Source organism: Salvelinus alpinus, chromosome 1, assembly GCF_045679555.1.
Source record: "Salvelinus alpinus chromosome 1, SLU_Salpinus.1, whole genome shotgun sequence".
NCBI lineage: Eukaryota > Metazoa > Chordata > Actinopteri > Salmoniformes > Salmonidae > Salvelinus > Salvelinus alpinus.
In genome coordinates, this window is record NC_092086.1 from 17,048,229 (window position 1) to 17,073,746 (window position 25,518).

The 25,518-nt window shown below is 40.9% G+C and overlaps 2 protein-coding genes across 8 annotated transcripts in view; one reads left to right on the forward strand and one right to left on the reverse strand.

Annotated features, from left to right (window-relative positions):
- The window catches only part of LOC139571038 (NLR family CARD domain-containing protein 3-like), a 388,726-nt gene that overhangs the window by 62,769 nt on the left and 300,439 nt on the right, over positions 1–25,518 (reverse strand). The window contains exons 20-21 of one of the 2 annotated variants that reach the window (XM_071393561.1): positions 20,526–20,572; positions 19,551–20,111 (exon numbers count right to left, since the gene is read on the reverse strand). In XM_071393561.1, the coding sequence (XP_071249662.1) occupies positions 19,561–20,111; positions 20,526–20,572 (598 nt within the window). In that variant the 3' untranslated portion in view covers positions 19,551–19,560. Of the gene's footprint in view, positions 1–18,661; positions 20,112–20,525; positions 20,573–25,518 lie in introns of those variants that run through there. The other variant, XM_071393726.1, reaches the window with a different exon arrangement.
- The window catches only part of LOC139571472 (NACHT, LRR and PYD domains-containing protein 12-like), a 278,699-nt gene that overhangs the window by 37,494 nt on the left and 215,687 nt on the right, over positions 1–25,518 (forward strand). The window lies entirely within an intron of this gene.

The following is a 25,518-nucleotide window of genomic DNA, read 5'->3' on the forward strand; positions in this document are numbered from 1 at the left end:
TACTATAGTCCTCTAGGTTAAGACCTCTGGGAACTAAAGTATCTATAACATACTATAGTCCTTCTGTAGGCTAAGACCTCTGGGGACTAAAGTAACTATAACATACTATAGTCCTCTAGGTTAAGATCTCTGGGGATTAAGGTATCTATAACATACTATAGTCCTTCTGAAGGTTAATACCTCTGCCTCTGGGGACTAAAGTATCTATAACATACTATAGTCCTTCTGTATGTTAAGACCTCTGGGGACTAAAGTATCTATAACATACTATAGTCCTTCTGTATGTTAAGACCTCTGGGGACTAAAGTATCTATAACATACTATAGTCCTTCTGTAGGTTAAGACCTCTGGGGACTAAAGTATCTATAACATACTAAAGTCCTCTAGGTTAAGACCTCTGGGGACTAAAGTATCTATAACATACTATAGTCCTTCTGTAGGTTAAGACCTCTGGGGACTAAAGTATCTACACCATTTTATAGTCCTCTAGATTAAAACCTATGGGGTCTAAAGTATCTATAACATACTATAGTCCTCTAGGTTAAGATCTCTGGGGCATAAGGTCTCTATAACATACTATAGTCCTTTTGAAGGTTAAGACCTCTGGGGACTAAAGTATCTATAACATACTATAGTCCTCTAGGTTAAGACCTCTGGGGACTAAGGTATCTACAACATACTATAGTCCTTCTGAAGGTTAAGACCTCTGGGAACTAAAGTATCTACAACATACTATAGTCCTCTAGGTTAAGACCTCTGGGGACTAAAGTATCTACATCATACTATAGTCCTTTAGGTTAAGACCTCTGGGAACTAAAGTATCTACATCATACTATAGTTCTCTAGGTTAAGACCTCTGGGGACTAAAGTATCTATAACATACTATAGTCCTCTAGGTTAAGACCTCTGGGGACTAAAGTATCTACAACATACTATAGTCCTCTAGGTTAAGACCTCTGGGGACTAAAGTATCTATAACATACTATAGTCCTCTAGGTTAAGACCTCTGGGGACTAAAGTATCTACAACATACTAGAGTCCTCTAGGTTAAGACCTCTGGGGACTAAAGTATCTATAACATACTATAGTCCTTCTGTAGGTTAAGACCTCTGGGGACTAAAGTATCTACAACATACTATAGTCCTCTAGGTTAAGACCTCTGGGGACTAAAGTATCTATAACATACTATAGTCCTCTAGGTTAAGACCTCTGGGAACTAAAGTATCTATAACATACTATAGTCCTCTAGGTTAAGACCTCTGGGGACTAAAGTATCTATAACATACTATAGTCCTCTAGGTTAAGACCTCTGGAGACTAACTTATCTACAACATACTATAGTCCGTCTGTAGGTTAAGACCTGTGGGGACTAAAGTATCTATAACATACTATAGTCCATCTGTAGGTTAAGACCTCTGGGGACTAAAGTATCTACAACATACTATAGTCCTCTAGGTTAAGACCTCTGGGAACTAAAGTATCTATAACATACTATAGTCCTTCTGTAGGCTAAGACCTCTGGGGACTAAAGTAACTATAACATACTATAGTCCTCTAGGTTAAGATCTCTGGGGATTAAGGTATCTATAACATACTATAGTCCTTCTGAAGGTTAATACCTCTGCCTCTGGGGACTAAAGTATCTATAACATACTATAGTCCTTCTGTATGTTAAGACCTCTGGGGACTAAAGTATCTATAACATACTATAGTCCTTCTGTATGTTAAGACCTCTGGGGACTAAAGTATCTATAACATACTATAGTCCTTCTGTAGGTTAAGACCTCTGGGGACTAAAGTATCTATAACATACTAAAGTCCTCTAGGTTAAGACCTCTGGGGACTAAAGTATCTATAACATACTATAGTCCTTCTGTAGGTTAAGACCTCTGGGGACTAAAGTATCTACACCATTTTATAGTCCTCTAGATTAAAACCTATGGGGTCTAAAGTATCTATAACATACTATAGTCCTCTAGGTTAAGATCTCTGGGGCATAAGGTCTCTATAACATACTATAGTCCTTTTGAAGGTTAAGACCTCTGGGGACTAAAGTATCTATAACATACTATAGTCCTCTAGGTTAAGACCTCTGGGGACTAAGGTATCTACAACATACTATAGTCCTTCTGAAGGTTAAGACCTCTGGGAACTAAAGTATCTACAACATACTATAGTCCTCTAGGTTAAGACCTCTGGGGACTAAAGTATCTACATCATACTATAGTCCTTTAGGTTAAGACCTCTGGGAACTAAAGTATCTACATCATACTATAGTTCTCTAGGTTAAGACCTCTGGGGACTAAAGTATCTATAACATACTATAGTCCTCTAGGTTAAGACCTCTGGGGACTAAAGTATCTACAACATACTATAGTCCTCTAGGTTAAGACCTCTGGGGACTAAAGTATCTATAACATACTATAGTCCTCTAGGTTAAGACCTCTGGGGACTAAAGTATCTACAACATACTAGAGTCCTCTAGGTTAAGACCTCTGGGGACTAAAGTATCTATAACATACTATAGTCCTTCTGTAGGTTAAGACCTCTGGGGACTAAAGTATCTATAACATAATGTAATCCTCTAGGTTAAGACCTATGGGGACTAAAGTATCTACAACATACTATAGTCCTCTAGGTTAAGACCTCTGGGAACGAAAGTATCTATAACATACTATAACGTACGTAGGTTAAGACCTCTGGGGACTAAAGTAACTATAACATACTATAGTCCTCTAGGTTAAGATCTCTGGGGATTAAGGTATCTATAACATACTATAGTCCTTCTGAAGGTTAAGACCTCTGCCTCTGGGGACTAAAGTATCTATAACATACTATAGTCCTCTAGGTTAAGACCTCTGGGGACTAAAGTATATATAACATACTATAGTCCTTCTGTAGGTTAAGACCTCTGGGGACTAAAGTATCTATAACATAATATAGTCCTCTAGGTTAAGACCTCTGGGAACTAAAGTATCTATAACATATTATAGTCCTTCTGTAGGTTAAGACCTGAGGGGACTAAAGTATCTATAACATACTATAGTCCTTCTGTAGGTTAAGACCTCTGGGGACTAAAGTATCTATAACATACTATAGTCCTTCTGAAGTTTAAGACCTCTGTGGACTAAAGTATCTATAACATACTATAGTCCTCTAGGTTAAGACCTCTGGGAACTAAAGTATCTATAACATACTATAGTCCTCCTGTAGGTTAAGACCTCTGGGGACAAAAGTATCTATAACATACAATAGTCCTCTAGGTTAAGATCTCTGTGGACTAAGGTAGCTATAACATACTATAGTCCTTCTGAAGGTTAAGACCTCTGTGGACTAAAGTATCTATAACATACTATAGCCCTCTAGGTTAAGACCTCTGGGGACTAAAGTATCTACAACATACTATAGTCCTCTAGGTTAAGACCTCTGGGAACTAAAGTATCTACAACATACTATAGTCCTCTAGGTTAAGACCTCTGGGGACTAAAGTATCTATAACATACTATAGTCCTTCTGTAGGTTAAGACCTCTGGGGACTAAAGTATCTATAACATAATATATATCTCTAGGTTAAGACCTATGGGGACAAAAGTATCTACCACATACTATAGTCCTCTAGGTTAAGACCTCTGGGAACTAAAGTATCTACATCATACTATAGTCCTTCTGTAGGTTAAGACCTGAGGGGACTAAAGTATCTATAACATACTATAGTCCTTCTGTAGGTAAAGACCTCTGGGAACTAAGGTATCTATGACATACTATAGTCCTCTAGGTTAAGACCTCTGGGAACTAAAGTATCTATAACATACTATAGTCCTTCTGTAGGTTAAGACCTATGGGGACTAAAGTATCTACAACATACTATAGTCCTCTAGGTTAAGACCTCTGGGAACGAAAGTATCTATAACATACTATAGTCCTTCTGTAGGTTAAGAACTCTGGGGACTAAAGTAACTATAACATACTATAGTCCTCTAGGTTAAGATCTCTGGGGATTAAGGTATCTATAACATACTATAGTCCTCTAGGTTAAGACCTCTGGGGACTAAAGTATCTTCAACATACTATAGTCCTCTAGGTTAAGACCTATGGGGTCTAAAGTATCTATAACATACTATAATCCTGCTGTAGGTAAAGACCTTTGGCGACTAAAGTATCTATAACATACTATAGTCCTCTAGGTTAAGATCTCTGGGGACTAAGGTATCTAGAACATACTATAGTCATTCTGAAGGTTAAGACCTCTGGGAACTAAAGTATCTACAACATACTATAGTCCTCTAGGTTAAGACCTCTGGCGACTAAAGTATCTACATCATACTATAGTCCTTTAGGTTAAGACCTCTGGGAACTAAAGTATCTACATCATACTATAGTCCAAGACCTCTGGGGACTAAAGTATCTATAACATACTATAGTCCTTCTGTAGGTTAAGACCTCTGGGGACTAAAGTATCTATAACATAATGTAATCCTCTAGGTTAAGACCTATGGGGACTAAAGTATCTACAACATACTATAGTCCTCTAGGTTAAGACCTCTGGGAACTAAAGTATCTATAACATACTAAAGTCCTTCTGTAGGTTAAGACCTCTGGGGACTAAAGTAACTATAACATACTATAGTCCTCTAGGTTAAGATCTCTGGGGATTAAGGTATCTATAACATACTATAGTCCTTCTGAAGGTTAAGACCTCTGCCTCTGGGGACTAAAGTATCTATAACATACTATAGTCCTCTAGGTTAAGACCTCTGGGGACTAAAGTATCTATAACATACTATAGTCCTTCTGTAGGTTAAGACCTCTGGGGACTAAAGTATCTACACCATTTTATAGTCCTCTAGATTAAGACCTATGGGGACTAAAGTATCTATAACATACTATAGTCCTTTAGGTTAAGATCTCTGGGGACTAAGGTCTCTATAACATACTATAGTCCTTTTGAAGGTTAAGACCTCTGGGGACTAAAGTATCTATAACATACTATAGTCCTCTAGGTTAAGACCTCTGGGGACTAAAGTATCTACAACATACTATAGTCCTCTAGGTTAAGACCTCTGGGGACTAAGGTATCTACAACATACTATAGTCCTTCTGAAGGTTAAGACCTCTGGGAACTAAAGTATCTACAACATACTATAGTCCTCTAGGTTAAGACCTCTGGGGACTAAAGTATCTACATCATACTATAGTCCTATAGGTTAAGACCTCTGGGAACTAAAGTATCTATAACATACTATAGTCCTTCTGTATGTTAAGACCTCTAGTACTAAAGTATCTACAACATACTATAGTCCTCTAGGTTAAGACCTCTGGGAACTAAAGTATCTACATCATACTATAGTCCTCTAGGTTAAGACCTCTGGGGACTAAAGTATCTATAACAAAATATAGTCTTCTAGGTTAAGACCTCTGGGGACTAAAGTATCTACAACATACTATAGTCCTTCTGTAGGTTAAGACCTGAGGGGACTAAAGTATCTATAACATACTATAGTCCTCTAGGTTAAGACCTCTGGGAACTAAAGTATCTATAACATACTATAGTCCTATAGGTTAAGACCTCTGGGAACTAAAGTATCTATAACATACTATAGTCCTCCTGCAGGTTTAGACCTCTGGGGACTAAAGTATCTATAACATACTATAGTCCTTCTGTATGTTAAGACCTCTGGGGACTAAAGTATCTACAACATACTATAGTCCTTCTGTAGGTTAAGACCTCTGGGGACTAAAGTATCTACAACATACTATAGTCCTGTAGGTTAAGACGTCTGGGAACTAAAGTATCTATAACATACTATAGTCCTCTAGGTTAAGACCTCTGGGTACTAAAGTATCTATAACATACTATAGTCCTCTAGGTTAAGACCTCTGGCGACTAAAGTATCTAAAACATACTATAGTCCTCTAGGTTAAGACCTCTGGCGACTAAAGTATCTAAAACATACTATAGTCCTCTAGGTTAAGACCTCTGGCGACTAAAGTATCTACAACATACTATAGTCCTCTAGGTTAAGACCTCTGGGGACTAAAGTATCTACAACATACTATAGTCCTTCTGTAGGTTAAGACCTTTGGGGACTAAAGTATCTACAACATACTATAGTCCTCTAGGTTAAGACCTCTGGGGACTAAAGTATCTATAACATACTATAGTCCTCTAGGTTAAGACCTCTGGCGACTAAAGTATCTAAAACATACTATAGTCCTCTAGGTTAAGACCTCTGGGGACTAAAGTATCTACAACATACTATAGTCCTTCTGTAGGTTGAGACCTCTGGGGACTAAAGTATCTACAACATACTATAGTCCTCTAGGTTAAGACCTCTGAAGACTTAAGTATCTATAACATACTATAGTCCTTCTGTAGGTTAAGACCTCTGGGATTAAAGTATCTACAACATAATATAGTCCTTCTGTAGGTTAAGACCTCTGAGGACTAAAGTATCTATAACATACTATAGTCCTGCTGTAGGTAAAGACCTCTGGGGACTAAAGTATCTATAACATACTATAGTCCTGCTGTAGGTAAAGCCCTCTGGGAATTAAAGTATCTATAGCATACTATAGTCCTCAAGGTTAAGACCTCTGGGGACTAAGGTATCTACAACATACTATAGTCCTTCTGAAGGTTAAGACCTCTGGGGACTAAAGTATCTACAACATACTATAGTCCCTCTGAAGGTTAAGACCTCTGGGATTAAAGTATCTACAACATAATATAGTCCTTCTGTAGGTTAAGACCTCTGAGGACTAAAGTATCTATAACATACTATAGTCCTGCTGTAGGTAAAGACCTCTGGGACTAAAGTCTCTACAACATACTATAGTCCTCTAGGTTAAGACCTCTGGGGACTAAAGTTTCTACAACATACTATAGTCCTTCTGTAGGTTAAGACCTCTGGGGACTAAAGTATCTACAACATACTATAGTCCTCTAGGTTAAGACCTCTGAAGACTAAAGTATCTATAACATAATATAGTCCTTCTGTAGGTTAAGACCTCTGGGATTAAAGTATCTACAACATAATATAGTCCTTCTGTAGGTTAAGACCTCTGAGGACTAAAGTATCTATAACATTCTATAGTCCTGCTGTAGGTAAAGACCTCTGGGGACTAAAGTATCTATAACATACTATAGTCCTGCTGTAGGTAAAGACCTCTGGGAATTAAAGTATCTATAACATACTATAGTCCTCAAGGTTAAGACCTCTGGGGACTAAGGTATCTACAACATACTATAGTCCTTCTGAAGGTTAAGACCTCTGGGGACTAAAGTATCTACAACATACTATAGTCCCTCTGAAGGTTAAGACCTCTGGGGACTAAAGTATCTATAACATACTATAGTCCTCTAGGTTAAGATCTCTGGGGACTAAGGTATCTATAACATACTATAGTCCTTTTGAAGGTTTAGACTTCTGGGGACTAAAGTATCTATAACATACTATAGTCCTCTAGGTTAAGACCTCTGGGGACTAAAGTATCTATAACATACTATAGTCCTCTAGGTTAAGACCTCTGGGGACTAAAGTATCTACAACATACTATAGTCCTCTAGGTTAAGACCTCTGGGGACTAAAGTATCTATAACATACTATAGTCCTTCTGTAGGTTAAGACCTGAGGGGACTAAAGTATCTATAATATACTATAGTCCTTCTGTAGGTTAAGACCTCTGGGAACTAAACTATCTACAACATACTATAGTCCTCGAGGTTAAGACCTCTGGGGACTAAAGTATCTATAACATACTATAGTCCTTCTGTAGGTTAAGACCTCTGGGATTAAAGTATCTACAACATACTATAGTCCTCTAGGTTAAGACCTCTGGCGACTAAGGTATCTATAACATACTATAGTCCTTCTGTAGGTTAAGACCTCTGGGATTAAAGTATCTACAACATAATATAGTCCTTCTGTAGGTTAAGACCTCTGAGGACTAAAGTATCTATAACATACTATAGTCCTGCTGTAGGTAAAGACCTCTGGGACTAAAGTCTCTACAACATACTATAGTCCTCAAGGTTAAGACCTCTGGGGACTAAAGTATCTATAACATACTATAGTCCTGCTGTAGGTAAAGACCTCTGGGAATTAAAGTATCTATAACATACTATAGTCCTCAAGGTTAAGACCTCTGGGGACTAAGGTATCTACAACATACTATAGTCCTTCTGAAGGTTAAGACCTCTGGGGACTAAAGTATCTACAACATACTATAGTCCCTCTGAAGGTTAAGACCTCTGGGGACTAAAGTATCTATATCATACTATAGTCCTCTGGTTAAGACCTCTGGGAACTAAAGTATCTACATCATACTATAGTCCTCTAGGTTAAGACCTCTGGGGACTAAAGTATCTATAACATACTATAGTCCTTCTCTAGGTTAAGACCTCTGGGAACTAAAGTATCTATAACATACTATAGTCCTCTAGGTTAAGACCTATGGGGACTAAAGTATCTACAACATACTATTGTCCTTCTATAGGTTAAGACCTGAGGGGACTAAAGTATCTATAACATACTATAGCCCTTCTGTAGGTAAAGACCTCTGGGAACTAAAGTATCTATAACATACTATAGTCCTCTAGGTTAAGACCTCTGGGAACTAAAGCATCTATAACATACTATAGTCCTCTAGGTTAAGACCTCTGGGAACTAAAGTATCTATAACATACTATAGTCCTCCTGTAGGTTAAGACCTCTGGGGACTAAAGCATCTATAACATACTATAGTCCTCCTGTAGGTTAAGACCTCTGGGGTCTAAAGTATCTACAACATACTATAGTCCTCTAGGTTAAGACGTCTGGGAACTAAAGTATCTATAACATACTATAGTCCTCTAGGTTAAGACCTCTGGGGACTAAAGTATCTACAACATACTATAGTCCTTCTGTGGGTTAAGACCTCTGGAGACTAAAGTATCTATAAAATACTATAGTCCTCTAGGTTAAGACCTCTGGGACTAAAGTATCTAAAACATACTATAGTCCTCTAGGTTAAGACCTCTGGGACTAAAGTATCTATAACATACTATAGTCCTCCTGTAGGTTAAGAACTCTGGAGACTAAAGTATCTACAACATACTATAGTCCTACTGTAGGTTAAGACCTCTGGGACTAAAGTGTCTATAACATACTATAGTCCTTCTGTGGGTTAAGACCTCTGGAGACTAAAGTATCTACAACGTACTATAGTCCTCTAGGTTAAGACCTCTGGGGACTAAAGTATCTATAACATACTATAGTCCTTCTGTAGGTTAAGACCTCTGGGACTAAAGTATCTACAACATACTATAGCCCTTCTGTATGTTAAGATCTCTGGGAACTAAAGGTTCTACAACATACTATAGTCCTCTTGTTTAAGACCTCTGGAGACTAAAGTATCTATAACATACTATAGTCCTTCTGTAGGTTAAGACCTCTGGGGACTAAAGTATCTATAACATACTATAGTCCTCTAGGTTAAGACCTCTGGGAACTAAAGTATCTACAACATACTACAGTCCTTCTGAAGGTTAAGACCTCTGGGATCTAAAGTATCTATAACATACTATAGTCCTCTAGGTTAAGACCTCTGGGAACTAAACTATCTTCAACATACTATAGTCCTCTAGGTTAAGACCTCTGGGGACTAAAGTATCTATAACATAATATAGTCCTTCTGTAGGTTAAGACCTCTGGGAACTAAAGTATCTATAACATACTATAGTCCTTCTGTAGGTTAAGACCTCTGGGAACTAAACTATCTATAACATACTATAGTCCTTCTGTAGGTTAAGAACTCTGGGACTAAAGTATCTACAACATACTATAGCCCTTCTGTATGTTAAGATCTCTGGGAACTAAAGGTTCTACAACATACTATAGTCCTCTTGTTTAAGACCTCTGGAGACTAAAGTATCTATAACATACTATAGTCCTTCTGTAGGTTAAGACCTCTGGGGACTAAAGTATCTATAACATACTATAGTCCTCTAGGTTAAGACCTCTGGGAACTAAAGTATCTACAACATACTACAGTCCTTCTGAAGGTTAAGACCTCTGGGATCTAAAGTATCTATAACATACTGTAGTCCTCTAGGTTAAGACCTCTGGGGACTAAAGTATCTATAACATACTATAGTCCTCTAGGTTAAGACCTCTGGGAACTAAACTATCTACAACATACTATAGTCCTCTAGGTTAAGACCTCTGGGGACTAAAGTATCTATAACATAATATAGTCCTTCTGTAGGTTAAGACCTCTGGGAACTAAAGTATCTATAACATACTATAGTCCTTCTGTAGGTTAAGACCTCTGGGAACTAAACTATCTACAACATACTATAGTCCTCTAGGTTAAGACCTCTGGGGACTAAAGTATCTACAACATACTATATTCCTTCTGTAGGTTAAGACCTGAGGGGACTAAAGTAAACCAAATAAAATGAGAAGATATATATATATATAGTACCAGTCCAAAGTTTGTACACATCTACTCATTCCAGTTTATTTGACTATTTTTGTAGAATAATAGTGAAGACACCAAAACTATGAAATAACACATATGGAATCATGTAGTAACCCCAAAAAAGTCTTAAACAAATCAAAATACATTCTTCAAAGTAGCAACCCTTTGCCATAATGACAGCTTTGCACATTCTTGGCATTCTCTCAACCAGCTTCACCTGGAATGCTTTTCCAATAGTCTAAAACTAAAAGCAGCACTTGATGGCATAGATGAGAACCCCAGAGTACTACATAAGGATGTAGATCCCCAGGGTGTTACATAAGGATGTAGAACCCCAAGGTACTCTGTAAGGACATAGATCAGAACCCCAGAGTACTACATAAGGATGTAGATCCCCTTTGACTTGTAGCCACCCTTTGACTTGATGACAGCTTTGCACACTCTTGGCATTCTCTCAAGTTCCCACATATGCTGAGCACTTTTTGGCTGCTTTTCCTTTACTCTGTGGTCCAACTCATTCCGAACCATTTCAATTTGGTTGAGGTCGGGTGATTGTGGAGGCCAGGTCATCTGATGCAGCACTCCATCACCCTCCTTTTTGGTCAAATAGCCCTTACACAGCCTGGAGGTGTGTTGGGTCATTGTCCTGTTGAAAAACACACGGCGGTTGGAACCAAAAACCTAATACTTGGCCTCATCAGACCAAAGGACAGATTTCCACCGGTCTAATATCCATTGCTCGTGTTTGTGTGCCCAAGCAAGTCTCTTCTTCTTATTGGTGTCCTTTAGTAGTGGTTTCTTTGCAGCAATTTGACCATGAAGGCCTGATTCACGTAGTCTCCTCTGAACAGTTGATGTTGAGATGCGTCTGTTACTTGAACTCTGTGAAGCATTTATTTGGGCTGCAATCTGAGGCTGGTAACTCTAATGAACTTATCCTCTGCAGCAGAGGTAACTCTGGGTCTTGCTTTCTGTGGCGGTCCTCATGAGAGCCAGTTTCATCATAGCGCTTGATGGTTGTTGCGACTGCACTTGAAGAAATGTTCAATAGCCGAGTTAATCATTAGATTACTTTTAACACAGTATCAATGTTTTTCTCAGTCTGGCTGTTACCCAGAACTATCAGAGGCTCTCTCTTGTGGCTGCTGCTGATGACAACTACATGTAAGTTGTTATTCTACATCATAATAATGATGGCTGCATAGCATTTTGGCTTCATTTTGGCAGATTAACTCATGCTTATTTCTGAATATTAACTCAGGTTTAGAGATGGAGCTGGATGGACCTTTGGCAGAGCTTGGGCAGGCGTTGGACCTGCGGCCGAAAAGTGTTCGGTTTGAATCCCGGGCCAGTAGCTGGAAAATACGGACAGAATTGATTTGACCACTGGAGGGCTGCTGTGTTCACATCCTCAAAACAATCACCTTTCGTTGGGCCATTGAGCAAGGCCCTTAACCCCACAACATGCTCTCCATCCAGAGGAGCTGCACTGCAGCTTGAACCTGAGGTCGTCTCAACTGTATGTGTGAGGTCTGCTGAACCTGAGGTCATCTCAACTGTATGTGTGAGGTCTGCTGAATCTGAGGTCATCTCAACTGTATGTGTGAGGTCTGCTGTTTGGGGGGTTTAGAACGGAGCAGAACACACATTGCTGTTTGCTGTAACTAACGGATAAAGTTGTATTGTATTTCATTGTAATGTATTGTATTGTATTGTCAGCCAGAGTTGACGTGGGCCATCGTTCAAACAAAGAGTTGCCTCCCTGGTCACCAGTGTGTTTGCATATAATGAATATCAATTATATTAGGCAATAAATAAGAGTAGGCACAATTATTGTGTCATGCAAAAATTATATAGATGTGTGTGTGTGTATGCTGGCAAAGATGTGTGTGTGTGTACTGGTGAGACAACCACATATCACAGTCAAATATACAGGGTACAAACATTTCATTCCAGCTATATAGCATTTTGCAAAACAAATATTCCTACACAAATATATTAATTAAATTCTTAGAACAACAGTATTTTACAGACACATGAAGGTTCTCATAAGAAATAATTTCTGATGAAAAATGACAAATGTGAAATATAACGTTTTAGAAATAAACTCTTTATAAGTTATTAAACAACATTGTCATCTCACCTCTTAGCCTTTGTGTCATATTCCCCAGAGAGACTCATTTTAGAGCACTGACCCCTAAACAGAGATCCAACATGTTGGTTGTGGTTAACATAGTGACAACTAATTATTGAATGACAATTGTTCTCTTTTATTCATTATCTCTTAGAAATAAAACATTTACTAACAGACACATCCGAACAGTCAGGTGATTTAATGCATCACATGAACATGTAGTTATGACTGGTAGGTTTCACCTCTTCTTCATGTAGTGGAACTATTGATAATAATATCTCACTTTCTCTTTTAATCATTTCACTCATTCCAGTGTGTTGCTTTGTTCAACAGGAATGCTATTATTATACTATTACTAAATTTAATTCATAATAACAATGCTAAGAAAAGTATGTTCAGTGGTTTCATACCAAATTACACAAGAAACAGGAAATCATTGTAATTTTGAAAACAACAAATGTTCTGATATTCTGTCAGATGATTTAGAACTATGATATATTAACATTTTTACGAATTTTAAAATAACCATGATATACGAATCCTGTAATAGGAGATGTTTTTACATTTGACTTGCCTACGCCCAGTTAGAGCCATTTTGTATGATTGAACTGTCACGTACCTGTCCCAGGTGAAATGGACTGTTAGATCTGAGTGTTTTACTGTCATTCTCTATACTAAGACAACATCATACATTTAATGTCCCTACACACTTTACAATAATCCCTGGGAAGATTCTTACCTTGTAGCCTGAATTCACAACCAGAACATGTCAAGTCATTGAGATATTTTCCGTTGTGTTGAGAGAGCACCTTCCTGATGACAAGTGTCTCTGTATCTGTGTTCTAGGTACAGTTGATCTTTGGATGCAATAATATCTGGTCAAAGTCTAGTGACACAACACCATAGTATATCATAAACATAACAGTAGGTTAACCTTTGGCCAGTAAAGGCCATGGCATAACTATAAAATGTAGAATCATTATGATGGATCCAGGTTCATACTATAACATGTAGAATCATTATGATGATCCAGGTTCATACTATAACATGTAGAATCATTATGATGATCCAGGTTCATACTATAACATGTAGAATCATTATGATGATCCAGGTTCATACTATAACATGTAGAATCATTATGATGATCCAGGTTCATACTATAACATGTAGAATCATTATGATGGACCCAGGTTCATACTATAAATGTAGAATCATTATGATGATCCAGGTTCATACTATAACATGTAGAATCATTATGATGGACCCAGGTTCATACTATAACATGTAGAATCATTATGATGGATCCAGGTTCATACTATAACATGTAGAATCATTATGATGGACCCAGGTTCATACTATAAATGTAGAATCATTATGATGATCCAGGTTCATACTATAACATGTAGAATCATTATGATGATCCAGGTTTATACTATAACATGTAGAATCATTATGATGATCCAGGTTCATACTATAACATGTAGAATCATTATGATGATCCAGGTTCATACTATAAATGTAGAATCATTATTATGGATCCAGGTTCATACTATAACATGTAGAATCATTATGATGATCCAGGTTCATACTATAACATGTAGAATCATTATGATGGACCCAGGTTCATACTATAACATGTAGAATCATTATGATGATCCAGGTTCATACTATAACATGTAGAATCATTATGATGATCCAGGTTTATACTATAACATGTAGAATCATTATGATGGACCCAGGTTCATACTATAACATGTAGAATCATTATGATGATCCAGGTTCATACTATAACATGTAGAATCATTATGATGGACCCAGGTTCATACTATAAATGTAGAATCATTATGATGATCCAGGTTCATACTATAACATGTAGAATCATTATGATGATCCAGGTTTATACTATAACATGTAGAATCATTATGATGATCCAGATTCATACTATAACATGTAGAATCATTATGATGATCCAGGTTCATACTATAACATGTAGAATCATTATGATGATCCAGGTTCATACTATAACATGTAGAATCATTATGATGATCCAGGTTCATACTATAACATGTAGAATCATTATGATGATCCAGGTTCATACTATAACATGTAGAATCATTATGATGGATCCAGGTTCATACTATAACATGTAGAATCATTATGATGGATCCAGTTTCAACATATCTCTAACTTTGAAGTATACAATGGGGTCCCACATTATTGACACCCTCGATAAAGATTAGCAAGAATGACTGTATAGAATAAATAATTCAAATAGTGAGCTCCACTACTGGTCAGAAGTTTTAGAACTCATTCAAGGGTTTTAATTTTTTTGTACTATTTTCTACATTGTAGAATAATAGTGAAAACATCAAAAACCATGAAATAACACATATGGAATCATGTAGTAAACTAAAAAAGTGTTAAACAAATCAACATATATTTGATATTCTTCAAATAGCCACCCTTTGCCTTGATGACAGCTTTGCACACTCTTGGCATTCTCTCAACCACCTTCATGAGGTAGTCACCTGGAGTGCATTTCAATTAACAGGTGTGCCTTCCTACTGTAATAGTTAATTTGTGGAATTTCTTTCCTTCTTAATGTGTTTGACAACTGAATCAGTTGTGTTGTGACAAGATAGGGGGGTATGCAGAAGATAGCCATATTTGCTAACAGACCAAGTCCATATTATGGCAAGAACAGCTCAAATAAGCAAAGAAAAAAGACAGTACATCATTACTTTAAGACATGACGGCCAGTCAATACGGAAAATGTCAAGAACTTTGAAAGCTTATTAAAGTGCTTTCGCAAAAACATTCAAGCGCTATGATGAAACTGGCTCTCATGAGGACAGCCACAGGCATGGAAGATCCAGAGTTACATCTGCTGCAGAGGATAAATTCATTAAAGGTACCAGCCTCAGAAATTGCAGCCCAAATACATGCTTCACAGAGTTCAAGTAACAGACACATCTCAACATCAACTGTTCAGAGGAGACTGTGTGAATCAGGCCTTCATGGTCGAATTGCTGCAAAGAAACCACTACTAAAGGACAACAATAATAAGAAGAGACTTGCTTGGGCCAAGTAACACTAGCAATGGACATTCAACCGGTGGAAAGTTGTCCTTTGGTCTGGAGTCCAAATTTGAGATTTTTGGTTCCAACTGCCGTGTCTTTATGCCCAGAGGTTTTCTCCTCATGTGTATTTCCCACCGTAAAACATGGAGGAGGAGGTGTTATGGTGTGGGGGATGCTTTGCTGGTAACACTGTCTGTGATTTATTTAGAATTCAAGGCATACTTAACCAAAATGGCTCCCACAGCATTCTGCAGCGATACGCCATCCCATCTGGTTTGGGCTTATTGGGACTATAATTTGTTTTTCAAGAGGCCTGTACCTTACCTGCCCTAAACTCTCTCCTGGCCCCTTACACTAACTAAGTCTGAATTTGTGATGCTAGGATTCTTTTTACTGTTGTTTTATTTCTTTACTTAACTACACACACACACACACAGACAACATTTTTCCCCACTATTGGTTAGAGCCTGTAAGTAAGCATTTCACTGTAAGGTCTACACCTGTTGTATTCGGCGCACGTGACAAATAAACTTTGATTTGATTTGATTACATATCTTACACTACTCATATCACATGTATATACTGTATTTTATACCATCTACTGCACCTTGCCTATGCCGCTCGGCCATCGCTCATCCATATACTTATATGTACATATTCTCATTCACCCCTTTAGATTTGTGTGTATAAGGTAGTTGTTGGGGAATTGTTAGATTACTTGTTAGATATTACTTTATGGTCGGAACTAGAAGCATAAGCATTTCGCTACACTCACATTAACCATGTGTATGTGACCAAAATGTTTTTATTTGATGTCTGCCCAATGTGTTACTGCCTAATGATGACTCTTCACTCAATTTAACATACAGATAGAGAAGGATTTGGCTTGCCGGCCTAAGAGCAGCCAAGAGAATGGTTACCCTAAGATGGCAAGCCCCACACACTCTTCCATCATCAATGGATTCATTTATTAATGGATATAACTGATTTAAAATGTCAAAATCTCAACTGCATGGTGCAAAATCAGAGAATATTAACATATGGACGACAACACTTGGCAGTATAAATCATGACTTTAATATATGCACATAAGTAAGAAGGTCCTGTGGGTGGGATGGAGAACGGGAAGAGGGGATAAATGATATGGACATAAGTAAGAAGGTCCTGTGGGTGGGATGGAGAACGGGAAGGGGGGAGAAGGTCCTGTGGGTGGGATGGAGAACGGGAAGGGGGGAGAAGGTCCTGTGGGTGGGATGGAGAACGGGAAGGGGGGAGAAGGTCCTGTGGGTGGGATGGAGAACGGGAAGGGGGGAGAAGGTCCTGTGGGTGGGATGGAGAACGGGAAGGGGGGAGAAGGTCCTGTGGGTGGGATGGAGAACGGGAAGAGGGGAGAAGGTCCTGTGGGTGGGATGGAGAACGGGAAGGGGGGAGAAGGTCCTGTGGGTGGGATGGAGAACGGGAAGGGGGGAGAAGGTCCTGTGGGTGGGATGGAGAACGGGAAGGGGGGAGAAGGTCCTGTGGGTGGGATGGAGAACGGGAAGGGGGGAGAAGGTCCTGTGGGTGGGATGGAGAACGGGAAGAGGGGAGAAGGTCCTGTGGGTGGGATGGAGAACGGGAAGGGGGGAGAAGGTCCTGTGGGTGGGATGGAGAACGGGAAGGGGGGAGAAGGTCCTGTGGGTGGGATGGAGAACGGGAAGGGGGGAGAAGGTCCTGTGGGTGGGATGGAGAACGGGAAGGGGGGAGAAGGTCCTGTGGGTGGGATGGAGAACGGGAAGGGGGGAGAAGGTCCTGTGGGTGGGATGGAGAACGGGAAGGGGGGAGAAGGTCCTGTGGGTGGGATGGAGAACGGGAAGGGGGGAGAAGGTCCTGTGGGTGGGATGGAGAACGGGAAGGGGGGAGAAGGTCCTGTGGGTGGGATGGAGAACGGGAAGGGGGGAGAAGGTCCTGTGGGTGGGATGGAGAACGGGAAGGGGGGAGAAGGTCCTGTGGGTGGGATGGAGAACGGGAAGGGGGGAGAAGGTCCTGTGGGTGGGATGGAGAACGGGAAGGGGGGAGAAGGTCCTGTGGGTGGGATGGAGAACGGGAAGGGGGGAGAAGGTCCTGTGGGTGGGATGGAGAACGGGAAGAGGGGAGAAGGTCCTGTGGGTGGGATGGAGAACGGGAAGAGGGGAGAAGGTCCTGTGGGTGGGATGGAGAACGGGAAGGGGGGAGAAGGTCCTGTGGGTGGGATGGAGAACGGGAAGGGGGGAGAAGGTCCTGTGGGTGGGATGGAGAACGGGAAGAGGGGAGAAGGTCCTGTGGGTGGGATGGAGAACGGGAAGGGGGGAGAAGGTCCTGTGGGTGGGATGGAGAACGGGAAGGGGGGAGAAGGTCCTGTGGGTGGGATGGAGAACGGGAAGGGGGGAGAAGGTCCTGTGGGTGGGATGGAGAACGGGAAGGGGGGAGAAGGTCCTGTGGGTGGGATGGAGAACGGGAAGGGGGGAGAAGGTCCTGTGGGTGGGATGGAGAACGGGAAGGGGGGAGAAGGTCCTGTGGGTGGGATGGAGAACGGGAAGGGGGGAGAAGGTCCTGTGGGTGGGATGGAGAACGGGAAGGGGGGAGAAGGTCCTGTGGGTGGGATGGAGAACGGGAAGGGGGGAGAAGGTCCTGTGGGTGGGATGGAGAACGGGAAGGGGGGAGAAGGTCCTGTGGGTGGGATGGAGAACGGGAAGGGGGGAGAAGGTCCTGTGGGTGGGATGGAGAACGGGAAGGGGGGAGAAGGTCCTGTGGGTGGGATGGAGAACGGGAAGGGGGGAGAAGGTCCTGTGGGTGGGATGGAGAACGGGAAGGGGGGAGAAGGTCCTGTGGGTGGGATGGAGAACGGGAAGGGGGGAGAAGGTCCTGTGGGTGGGATGGAGAACGGGAAGGGGGGAGAAGGTCCTGTGGGTGGGATGGAGAACGGGAAGGGGGGAGAAGGTCCTGTGGGTGGGATGGAGAACGGGAAGGGGGGAGAAGGTCCTGTGGGTGGGATGGAGAACGGGGGATAAATGTGTATTTGCGTAATGCAGGTTATTTGTTTTTGTTTGTCTTGTCAATCCCAAAAATATAAAAACTTGATCACAAACAACATAAACATTCTACAGACAACAATATTTACAAACACCAAGAAGCCCAATAATAACAAGATCAATGATTTGTAAATGAAAACAGTTTTTACAACACAGTGTGGTGATTCATTATATTAATGAAAGACTCTAGTTGACAATGTCTGTCAACTCAATGGTGTTTATTGATGAATATTTATAATCATTGTCATGTTACCCAGCAAGACACCAAAAATTGTCGCTTAAACAGAAGAGGGAAATAACAAAGAGTCACTGACAGCACCCAAAAGGAAACAGATGGGGTTTTAGGAGGGGTTCTGAAAAACAGCCATGGGGGTGTCCACTGAAAGATGACCAGTAACAACAACTGGAACCTAAAAGACACCCACCATGAGACCCACTAAATTCACCAAGAAAAGGTAAACAAAAGAAAATCCCAAAGACAGGAAGCAAACCAAAAAGTGAAGCAAATCTAAAACAGGCAAGATCAGATAAAGGATTGTTTTCTAGAAATCAAAATGGGGAGCGCCAACTAAAAACGTTGACCCTCCAAATCTTCCAAGCCAACTGGAGCACTGGGCCAGCCACACAGGTGAAACATCACCCGACTAACGAGATGACAAGCCAGCACAGGTGTAACACATACTGACTAACGAGGTGACACCAATTGGTGCGCCCAACATGCTAATGTCCAACCTCAAATATTATAGAAAAAATAAACGAAAGTCTGTAACATATGTTTATACACTAGAGAGATATTCTACATTGTTGCTCCAGTGTGTCTTACTGAACATGACCAGGATTAGAGTGAAACATCATGTTGTGTTTGACACAGGGACACTGAGGAGTCATCCCAAACATGAAACCCTGGATAGAGGGGCTCAGTGAATGTGGTGTAGAATGTGTACAGGTGGGTCAGTGTGTCAGAGGAGACTCTGTAGAAGGACAGAGTGCCGGCTGGCCAGTCCAGATACACTCCTACTCTGTGGGAGCTGGAGGAGGGGACGTCTATGGTAGTGGGATTATTATTATGCCAGGCAGTGTAACTGTTGTCATAGCAGTCCAGACTCCAGGACTTGTCATTGTATCCAATCACACAGTCATAACCCCTTCCTCTCCTGCTGATTCCTTTATATGTCACTCCTATATCAGCCCCTTTCCCACTCCACTCTACCTCCCAGTAACAGCGCCCAGTCAGACCCTCTCTACACAGCACCTGTTCCCTGTCCTGAAATCTCTCTGGGTGATCAGGATACGGCTGCTCCTCTCTCCTACATGTCACCTTTCTGTTCTCCTCAGACAGAGAGAGGTGTCTGTTTACTGTGTTTGGGTCCAGTGTGAGATCACAGGCATCTGATGGATGAAACCAGACATAATATTAGAAATCATCATCATTCACATTAGAATGTTAACTCACTTTTCACAAATTAATTTAATGTAGATGTTTCTAGGTGTCAAAAGGAGAAGTTAAGGTAACTTGAGGCTTGTTGAATGATCATATGTTATACTGTACGGTAATATAAAACACACTTATTCTGATTAATTACACACACATTTCTAATGTAACACGAGCACGCCAAACACATACACAGACACACATTGTCAAAGCAACTCTTTCTAAACGTTGGTGTCCCTGATTTCTGCTTCTGTAGAACTACATATTATATTTAATATGACCAAGTAAGTAATGATGGTGGTCTTTGACTTTGACTTAACTTGAATTAAGACTTATTCTTTGTCATATTCTTCACAGCAGTCAACACTTACATTTTCTAAGCCCAGGCTTCATTGTGTACTCTCCACCATGTTCCACACTGTAGTGGTAAGCAGAAGAACAGACAGTCATTGAGTGATACATGTGAACTCACTCAGGCACACACAGACACACACACACACACACGATCAGCACTTGTGTAACACAGTTTCTCAGGACCCCCGCAAGGTGGGAGTCCCCGTCCCCCCCCCTCCTTAAAATAAAAACAACATTTAATGTATCAGCCAGAAAGCAAATTAGGCCTATAGGCCAGGGACCATCAACTAGATTCAGCCTATAGGCCAGGGATCATCAACTAGGTTCAGCCTATAGGCCAGGGATCATCAACTAGATTCAGCCTATAGGCCAGGGATCATCAACTAGATTCAGCCTATAGGCCAGGGATCATCAACTAGATTCAGCCTATAGGCCAGGGACCATCAACTAGATTCAGCCTATAGGCCAGGGATCATCAACTAGATTCAGCCTATAGGCCAGGGACCATCAACTAGATTCAGCCTATAGGCCAGGGACCATCAACTAGATTCAGCCTATAGGCCAGGGACCATCAACTAGATTCAGCCTATAGGCCAGGGATCATCAACTAGATTCAGCCTATAGACCAGGAATCATCAACTAGATTCAGCCTATAGGCCAGGGACCATGAACTAGATTCAGCCTATAGGCCAGGGACCATGAACTAGATTCAGCCTATAGGCCAGGGACCATGAACTAGATTCAGCCTATAGGCCAGGGACCATGAACTAGATTCAGCCTATAGGCCAGGGACCATCAACTAGATTCAGCCTATAGGCCAGGGATCATCAACTAGATTCAGCCTATAGGCCAGGGACCATCAACTAGATTCAGCCTATAGGCCAGGGACCATCAACTAGATTCAGCCTATAGGCCAGGGATCATCAACTAGATTCAGCCTATAGGCCAGGGACCATCAACTAGATTCAGCCTATAGGCCAGGGATCATCAACTAGATTCAGCCTATAGGCCAGGGACCATCAACTAGATTCAGCCTACAGGCCAGGGACCATGAACTAGATTCAGCCTATAGGCCAGGGACCATCAACTAGATTCAGCCTATAGGCCAGGGATCATCAACTAGATTCAGCCTATAGGCCAGGGATCATCAACTAGATTCAGCCTATAGGCCAGGGACCATCAACTAGATTCAGCCTATAGGCCAGGGATCATCAACTAGATTCATCCTATAGGCCAGGGATCATCAACTAGATTCAGCCTATAGGCCAGGGACCATCAACTAGATTCAGCCTATAGGCCAGGGACCATCAACTAGATTCAGCCTATAGGCCAGGGATCATCAACTAGATTCAGCCTATAGGCCAGGGATCATCAACTAGACTCAGCCTATAGGCCAGGGATCATCAACTAGATTCAGCCGCGGGCCGATTTCTTGAGTGGATGGTCGGGGGGGAACATAATTACAAATAATTAATAGGCTGCAAATTGACCGCAAGAAGCCAAAAACAGATAAGATGTTTGGCTAAAAGATAATCATTTCAAACCTTGCTTACATATCTTTATGATCACGTGTCTATTATGGTGGGTTGGGAACAGATGTCTTAAATTAAATCACTTAGAGCTGGTTTTCTTTTATATCCAACAATATATACAGTACCAGTCCAAAGTGTGGATACATCTACTCATTCAAGGGTTTTTCTTAATTGTTTATATTTTCCACATTGTAGAACAAAAGTGACAACATCAAAACTTTGAAATAACACATATGGAATCATGTAGTAACCAACAGGACAATGACCGGTCACTCTCATGGAGTGCTGCATCAGATGACCTGGCCTCCACAATCACCCGACCTAAACCCAATTGAGATGGTTTGGGATGAGTTGGACCGCAGAGTGAAGGAAAAGCAGCCAACATGTGTCCTCAGCATACACTACCATTCAGGCAGAGTTGCAAAGAAAAAGCCATATCTCAGACTGGCCAATTAAAAGAAAAGATTAAGATGGGCAAAAGAACCCCGGCCCCTGACAGAGATATGGCTTTTTCTTTGTAACTCTGCCTAGAAGGCCAGCATCCCAGAGTCGCCTCTTCACTGTTGACGTTGAGACTAGACAGAGGAACTCTGCCTAGAAGGCCAGCATCCCAGAGTCGCCTCTTCACTGTTGACGTTGAGACTAGACAGAGGAACTCTGCCTAGAAGGCCAGCATCCCGGAGTCTCCTCTTCACTGTTGACGTTGAGACTGGTGTTTTGCTGGTACTATTTAATGAAGCTGCCAGTTGAGGACTTGTGAGGCATCTGTTTCTCAAACTAGACACTCTAATGTACTTGTCCTCTTGCTCAGTTGTGCACCGGGGCCTCCCACTCCTCTTTCTATTCTGGTGAGAGCCAGTTTGCGCTGTTCTGTGAAGGGGGTAGTACACAGCGTTGTACGAGATCTTCAGTTTCTATGGAATAGCCTTCATTTCTCAGAACAAGAATAGACTGACGAGTTTCAGAAGAAAGTTATTTGTTTCTGGCCATTTTGAGCATGTAAATGAACCCACAAATGCTGATGCTCCAGATACTTAACTAGTCTAAAGAAGGCCAGTTTTATTGCTTCTTTAAACAGAACAAATGTTTTCAGCTTTGCTAACATAATTGCAAAAGGGTTTTCTAATGATCAATTAGCCTTTTAAATTGATAAACTTGGATTAGCTAACACATCGTGCCATTGGAACACAGGAGTGATGGTTGCTGATAATGGACCTCTGTACGCCTATGTAGACATTCCATAAAAAATCTGCCGTTTCCAGCTATAATAGTCATTTACAACATTAACAATGTCTACACTGTATTTCTGATCAATTTTATGTTATTTTAATGGACAAACATGCGCTTTTCTTTCAAAAACAAGGACATTTCTAAGTGATCCCAAACTTTTCAAAGGTAGTGTATGTGGGAACTCCTTCAAGACTGTTGGATAATCATTCCAGGTGAAGCTGGTTGAGAAAATGCCAAGAGTGTGCAAAACTGTCATCAAGGCAAAGGGTGGCTACTTTGAAGAATCTAAAATAATAAATATATTTCATTTGTTTAACACTTTTTACTGGTTACTACATGATTCCATATGTGTTATTTCATAGTTTTGATGTCTTCACTATTATTCTACAATGTAGAAAATATTGAAAATAAAGAAAAACACTTGAATGAGTAGGTGTGTCCAAACTTTCGACTGGTGCTGTATATATATATATTTTTTGTTCAGAAAACTTGGGAGGGGAGGGGGGGGGGGCAAATAAAACCACCCGTGGTCCAAATTTGTCCGTCAGTTGGGGAACCCTGCTATAGACTGTACCATGGGGCTGAAAATGCGACAAGTCTATGCGACTGCAGGCCTATCGAATCGATGATTGGTTTTCTGTGGTGCCAGGGACTGAATAGCTTTGCTTTAGCTGTTTATTGGTAGGCCTATTTGATCGTCATTTTCACATCTTTCACCTAACATTTCACAAAGTTATACCCAGTGTCACAATGCGGCCATTTCTAGACTTGGTTGGTGTCAATGACGCAATTCCTTGTTGAGTAATTCAAGTTGGAAATTCTAACATTGTAGATTGTAACTGAATATGAATCTAGGCTGTCATCATAAGTAACAATTTGTTGTTAACTGACTTGCCTGGATTATATAAAGGTTACATACACATATTTTTTTTTAATGACGGAACCACCCTCTCCCAGTTTGGATAGAAGTTGCTGTGCAAGTCCAGTCTATTACAAAGTCAAATAAACAGTCAGTCCACCCTCAAAACACTAGTTTACAAGGGATTGTTTCATTATGCAGTGTACTATATACAATATGTAGCTGCAATTTAGCTGCTACATTATATATACACAAAAGTATGTGGACACCCCTTCAAATTAGTGGATTTGGCTATTTCAGCCACACCCATTGCTGACAGGTGTATAAAATCGAGCACACCCCCATGCAATCTCCATAGACAAACATTGACAGTAGAATGGCCCGTACTGAAGAGCGCAGTGACTTTCAACGTGGCACCGTCATAGGATGCCACCTTTCTACCAAGTCAGTTTGTCACATTTCTACCCTGCTAGAGCTGCCCCTGTCAACTGGAAGTGTTGTTATCGTTAAGTGGAAATGTCTAGGACAACGGCTCAGCTGCGAAGTGGCAGGCCACTCAATCTCACATAACGGGACCGCCGAGTGCTGAAACGCGTAAAAATCATCTGTCCTCGGTTAAAAGACTCACTGAGTTCCAAACTGCCTCTGGAAACAACGTCAGCACAAGAACTGTTCGTTGGGAGCTTCATGAAAAAGATCCCTGTGCGCAATGCCAAGCGTCGACTGGAGTGGTGTAATGCTTGCCGCCGTTGGACTCTGGAGCAGTGGAAACGGGCTCTATGGAGTGAGGAATCATGCTACACCATCTTGCAGACCAATGGATGAATCTGGGTTTGGCGGATGCCGAGAGGATGCTACCTGACCTCAACCCCATCAAACACATTTGGGATGAATTGAAATGCCAACTGTGAGCCAGGCCTAATCGCCCAACATCAGTGCACGACCTGACTAATGCTCATGTGGCTGAATGGAAGCAAGTCCCCGCAGCAATGTTCCAACATCAGGTGGAAAGCATTCCCAGAAGAGTGGAGGCTGTTATAGCAGCAAAGGGGGAACCAACTCCATATTAATGCCCATGATTTTGGAATAAAATGATCGACGAGCATGTGTCCACATACTTCTGGTCATGTAGTGTATTTATGAACTTTATATACAAATTGCACCTCAAATAGCCTAACAATGAGGACAAAATGATAAATTAGTATACATTCACCGGCTACTCTGCGGGCTTTGTCTGGCGAATACACAAATGGGCTGGAATATTCAAGGGACATTTAATTAAATCAAATAAATCCAACTTGAGACTCCCTGAACCAAACGTTCTCACCACAGCCTGTAGGTTCAGGTTGCAGCCTGGACCTGTACTGAGTATTAACAAACCAGGCAGTC